The sequence below is a fragment of the Schistocerca serialis genome, chromosome 6, assembly GCF_023864345.2.
Source record: "Schistocerca serialis cubense isolate TAMUIC-IGC-003099 chromosome 6, iqSchSeri2.2, whole genome shotgun sequence".
Taxonomy (NCBI): domain Eukaryota; kingdom Metazoa; phylum Arthropoda; class Insecta; order Orthoptera; family Acrididae; genus Schistocerca; species Schistocerca serialis.
The window spans coordinates 305,331,577-305,337,576 of record NC_064643.1 but is presented as its reverse complement, the minus strand read 5'-3'; the positions used below and the strand labels follow the sequence as shown (position 1 = coordinate 305,337,576).

Here is a 6,000-nt window from a genome sequence, read left to right as displayed (position 1 = left end):
GAGGATCAACATCAACATTTGAAAATAGTACATTTTATCATCCTGCGATGTTTCCATTTCTGTTTTTTGATATTTGGTCTCCCAAGACAGTAATTGCTGATGACATCATTAGCTTTTTTGTCATAATTACGTAGGCCACGAATTCACGTTACCGTTTCCCATTTTTGTCCAATTTTTCTTTCTAGATTTCGTTCTGACACAGATTTATTTAATCAGTGATCCAAATTTCGTACATTCAGTTCCAGTACTCAGGCAGAAACTGCAGATCGGCAGTTATTCTCACCTTTTGTAGCATGTGACTCAGCTCCGCTTTTGTTGCTGGTCACGTAACAGGGAGTGGGAGAAGTGTCGTCGCTGCCAGTGTACTGTCAAAGTATCTTTGCTGTCAATCATGGCGCCGATTGGTGAGAGTGTTGAAGTGAATGGGTTTATCGTCAAAAAGAAGGAAGAAACTGACAGTGAAGAGAACTTATGGTATATAGGTTTCATTAAGTATTTGTACATTCCTACGCTTCAGGTTTTCGCATAAACTGTTGTTGTGTGTATCGCGTGGTGTTGTTCTGCTTCAAGCTGACAATTAACCTTGTTGATTAGTATAACATACACAAATCAATTCCAAATTTCTTCCCAGCAGCACGCAGACGGTTTATACATGTATTTATTTGATGATACTTGAAAAGGAATGTTTGTTCTAAGTGTATGTTACTGTGCTTGTAGGTCTGCGATACTAGCCGAAGTTCAAACGAGAGGAAACACCAAACTCCCCTCCTGTAAATCAGTTTTGGTACTTGGTAAGTTTCATGGCAACGTTTTGGCTTGGTTTATATACTGTGTTTGGCATATACCTTGAACACGTTTGTTAGTTACATAGTGAAGCATTGTGAACCACTGTCAAGAACTACAGAGCCCAATAAGACACCTACATGTTTGACATGTTGGATTTACGGATATTCACATTAGGGATGAGACTCGTGTACTGTAACTTCCTACTGTAGATAATGTTTGAAAGAAGTAAACATTGTTGTCAGTGACATGGTTGTGCAGCTCTGAATTGCGTTGTTAAATTATGATGTGTGTGTATTGATGCAATCACATTTCGTTGTAGATGACAGTATTTGATGGGAGGTCTTGATTGATTCATGTGACATGATCTTGGAGTTTGAGGGCATTATGCCAGAACAGGGAAACTTGGATTTGAACAGTTATCCATAAATCTTTATATTTTGAAATATACATTGTATAAAGTAGGGGGATTTATATTGCCAGAAGTTAACAGGTAGTATCACTATAATATTTCCTGCAGTAGTGTTGTTGCAGGTATTAACTATCAGCTCAAGTTCAGGTAAATAATCTATTAGCTGAAGTTCTTATCTAACCATAGCTTTCAGCATGACTACTTCCAGCACTTTTGTGTACTTAGTGTGTTTCTTTGTTTGTATTATGAGGTTCTATCACGTTTTTTGAATGGATCAAACTTTTAGATTATCGGAGATAAAAACTGCAGAACTGCTTAGGAGGTGTACATAAGTAATAGCGCTAAATATATTTGTAATTTGTCAAAGGGACTTGACACACACACACACACACACACACACACACACACACACACACACACACACACACACCATATTAAAATAACAAAGTTGTATGGTATCCTATTAAACTTTTAGGGTATTTTGTGTGTGACTATGCTGTTCAGTTATTGTTAATGATCATAACCTTACATAACATAGGCCTATTCATGAGTTAGTCAGTAGTCAGAAATAAGTTATACATCATAGGAATGATTGTTTCTTATGTTTATAATCAAAACGTTAAGAAAATTTAATTGTGAAATGGGTAGCAAACAGTGTTATAATTTACAACAACAATGGAAATTAATGGATGGAATAATATGTAAAATAAAGGAAAGGCAAAAACTTGCCTGTAGCTGACCGATCTGTGATGCACAGAAATACTTGACAGAATACAATATTTACACTATCCTTTGAGCTGTCGCTCCTTCTTTAGCAAAAGTTCACACATACACATTCACCCAAATGCTCATACTGGTGGCCACAGTGAGAGTGACTGTTGATTATTGATAGCAATTGCCTGGTTAGGTGGAGGTGGAGATGGGGTAGAAAAGGATATGTGAGGGGGAGGTGGTAATGGGATGGTGTGAAGCAGGTCTTTCAATAGACGAATCAGCGGCTGCACAACAAGATGAGGAGAGTTCACAGGGCAGAGCATGTAGATTGTGGGGAAGGGGGAGGGTGGAAAGAGATGGGAGGATTGGAGAGAAAGATGGAGATAGGGAGGGAAGAGAGGAAGGGATAGGAGGAGAAATAGGGATAGGAGAACACAGTTCACAATCTGAATGTGGAAGGAGGTATAGGGACAGATTAGAGAAGGGAAAAGGTAAGGTGAAGAAACGGCAAACAGATCAGTTGAGGTTTAGGCTAGGAGGATTGCAAGAGTGCAAGACATGCTGGAGCAACAATTCCAACCTGCTGAGTTGAGAGAGACTTTGCTTAAATGGAGTATCCAAAAGCAGCTGTTGAAGCCATTTGTGTTTGGTAAGCAACATGTTCAGCAAATAGTCAGGCTTGCATTTTGCCACAGTTTGGTGGTGACCATTCATGAGAATAGATAGTTACGTGTCACGCCCACATAGCGCTGCACAGTAATTGCAGCATAGCTTATGTGTCACATGGCTGCTTTCACATGTGACCCTGCATTTTATAGGGTACAAAATGCATGTGACTATACTGCATTTGGTGTTGGTCAGGGGGCGTACGAGAAACGTCTTGGACCTGGATCAATCATAATAGAATGATCCATGGAGTGCAGAATTGGGAGCAGGATTGGAATAGGGATGAACAAGGATATTCTATATGTTGGATAAATGGCAGAACAGTACTTTGGGTTATGTGGGGGACTTTCGGTAGGATCTCTCTTACCTCACAGCATAAGACATAATCAAAGCCTAAGTGAAGGATATGGTTGAGCTTTTCAAGGCTAGTGTGCTAGTGTGTGATTAAATTAGTGCTGTTTGATGGCTGCTTTACTGTTGTCAGAGGAGGAGATTGTATCGGAGACCTGTTTGAATGAGCTGGGTAGGATAGTGTTTCCCAGTAAAGGCTCTTGTCAGGTTATCAGTGTATTTCTACAGCTCTTGCTGTGAAGTGATTTTGAGATTAGATATTGAGGTTATGGAGGAAAGAGCAAAGGTTGGTCCTGCCATGCGCTGAAAATTTCATCAATGAATCTGAACCAGACAAGGGTTGTTTAGGTGTTGACTAGATAGGTAGGATTCCTCCTGATGGCCCATAACTAAATTGGCATAGGATGATGCCGCACAAGTATTTGTTTATTGATTTGACATTTGAAAGTGAAATAATTGAATCAGGATTGGTTGGCTAGGAGTAGTAGGAAAGAGGTGGTGGACTTGGTAGTAGGACACTGGGAAAGCTATTATCTCATAGCCATGTTAGCATATAAGGACATCAGATCCACAGTGGACAACAAGGAATGTGGAAGTAATGGGACAGGAACTGTGGAAAGGCATTGAAGGAAGTTCGTGTTGTCTTGAATGCAGGGTGGGAGATTACGGGCAGTAGTTAAGATATATTGGTCAACAAAGGCAGAGTTTCATTCTGTGAGAGCATTGTGTCCAGCTGCAATAGGGTGACTGGTAGGTAGACCTATGGGGTTGGGCCTGGGGAGTAGGTAAAAGGTAGGATTGCATGGGGGGAATTGTTAGTGGGATGAAAGAAATGGATTCAGATCTCTGTTTTGGAATGGACCTGAGGCCTTGAGCTGCTGGAGGTCCTGTTGGCTTCTGAGATGGCATGACTGGCTGTAAGGTTTTTATGCAGATGTGTTGGAAAGTTCATGGAGACTCTCAGCCACATTGTCACTACAGCTTGTAGCCATTGTGATTGAGCTTTTATCTGTGGGAACAGTAAAGTTGGGGTTGGTTTTTGGGTTGTGGATAGATCTGTGTTCCATAGGACTGATGTAGGACCCAGTGGAGAGGGATTTAGGGAAAGTAAGTGAAGCCAGGTTAGAAGGTAGGAATTCCTGAAAGGTTACCATGTCAAAAATTCTATTCATTACAGCCTCACCACCCATGGATGCCTTATCAGCAGTGGAAAGCAGGCACTGTCAAAATATACTCTATAACCTTACCAAAACCTTTATTGGGAGACAGTAGCGTATCCAGCTCATCCACAGACAGACTTCTTTTGCCATCTCCTCCTCCTGATGCCAGTAAATCAGTTAATCAGCCACTACCATTGTTTCTCTGATCACACACTATCACCCTAGCCTTGAAGAGCCCTTTCTCCAGGGCTTTGGATACTCCCTTCCAGCACTAGTTTCTCTGAAAAGCACAGTCAGGAATTCTGCCCCTAGCATAACCTGTGCTCTCACAACAAGTCTTCTGGCCAAACCCTCTGATAGGAGGTTTTCCACTTCCTGTTAATTTTTCCTGTTGTATTCTGTCCCCACCCTCCTTCATCCAGATTGTGTCTGCTTCCCCTCCCAGTCTTCCTCCCTAACCTCCCCATGTGGGCATCTCTCTCTCTCTCTCTCTCTCTTTCCACTCGTCTTACCCCAGTTTTCACCCCACTCCCTTTGTCTCTTCCTATCCTTACTTCTTTCCTCTCTCTCTCTCCTTTCCTCCCATCCCTTCCTTTCCATCTGCAGTAGTCTGTCTCTTATATGCTCTACTCTCTGAACTTCTTTTTTTCTTGTTGTGCAGCCACTGATTCATCTGTCAAGACCTTGCTCTCTCCTTCCTGTTCCTCCCTCCTTGCCTCATGCATCCTTCCCTACCCCTCCACCCCTTTCCTCTATCTGCCCAGGCAACTGGTATTGATGATTGATGGTCAGTCTTGCCTCGGCCAGCATTTGGGTGTTTGATTGTATGTGAACGTGTGTACTTTTGGAATAGAAAGAGAGCAAGCTCTAAAGCTAGTGAAAATACTGTATTCTGTTTAGTGTTTATATGTGCCTCAAATTTTTTCGTTTACTATTTCTGGTGCATTTGTTCACTCTTTAACATTATTGTATCAATTTAAAGAGTGCCACATTCTATCCTAGAGATAGGTATACCCATCTCCAACAGCTGTCTCAACCTTAGGCTGCATCAAAATATATCCAGCTAGTCTCAACTCTTCTGTCCACTACCTTGCCCCCACACCCTAAAGCAAGGGCTCAGAAAAATTATCCTTTTAAGAAGGGCTGGATGATCTGAAGAGGGATCTGTTTATCAAACAATAATATCACTAAATAGTACCCATAGTGATCATTGTGGAGGTGCCACAGCCAAACTATCTTTACAGTTAATGTCAGCTAGAGGTTGCTGTTAGCTAGACCTACCTAATGCCAAGCCCATCTCCCCAGGTTCTTACCTTGTGTAGCGTTGAATGTAGTAGTAGACTCTTGTTCATGGGTACCTGATTAAACAGTGCCTTATTACTGGGTGACTAAACCTAGGTGTACGAGATGGCCGGATCCATCTCTCTGAAACTTGAGTCTCTGTGTCTGGTTTTCACGAGTTCAACCCTGCTAGGCCAAAGGATGTATATTAAGAGCTCAGGTGGCAAGAGAATTTGAAAGATCCAAAGTAAAGATCCTTGTAATAAACGAAATTCACTTAGATTTATTGAGATTGTTGGGAGAGCCAGCCATGAGTAAATTATTCCACCTAATGTGAGATATACTAGACTGGTGAAATACTCTTAGAATTTAAGAACAATGTAATAATCACAATTCCATGGTGGGCATGTAAATATTACTGAATCATAAGTGTAAGTAATTGTTGCAATGTTCTTTATATACAGAACAGTGGCAAAAGTTGTATAGATTACCTGGAGTAAAGTCAGTTTGGGTTCCAGAGAAATGTAGGTAAACTTAAGATCAATATTGACCTTATGACTTATCTTAGAAGGTAGGTGGAAGAAAGATAAAATTGGGTATATAAAGCATTTCCAGACTAAGAGAAAGCTTTTG

The 6,000-nt window shown here is 41.1% G+C and overlaps 1 protein-coding gene across 2 annotated transcripts in view; it reads left to right on the top strand.

The window, feature by feature from the left end:
• Positions 1 to 349: 349 nt before the first annotated feature.
• The window catches only part of LOC126484106 (cytoplasmic dynein 1 light intermediate chain 2), a 109,421-nt gene continuing 103,770 nt past the window's right edge, over positions 350 to 6,000 (top strand). For both annotated transcript variants that reach the window (XM_050107484.1, XM_050107485.1), the window contains exons 1-2: positions 350 to 474; positions 718 to 791. In XM_050107484.1, the coding sequence (XP_049963441.1) occupies positions 392 to 474; positions 718 to 791 (157 nt within the window). In that variant the 5' untranslated portion in view covers positions 350 to 391. The remainder of the gene's footprint in view (positions 475 to 717; positions 792 to 6,000) is intronic.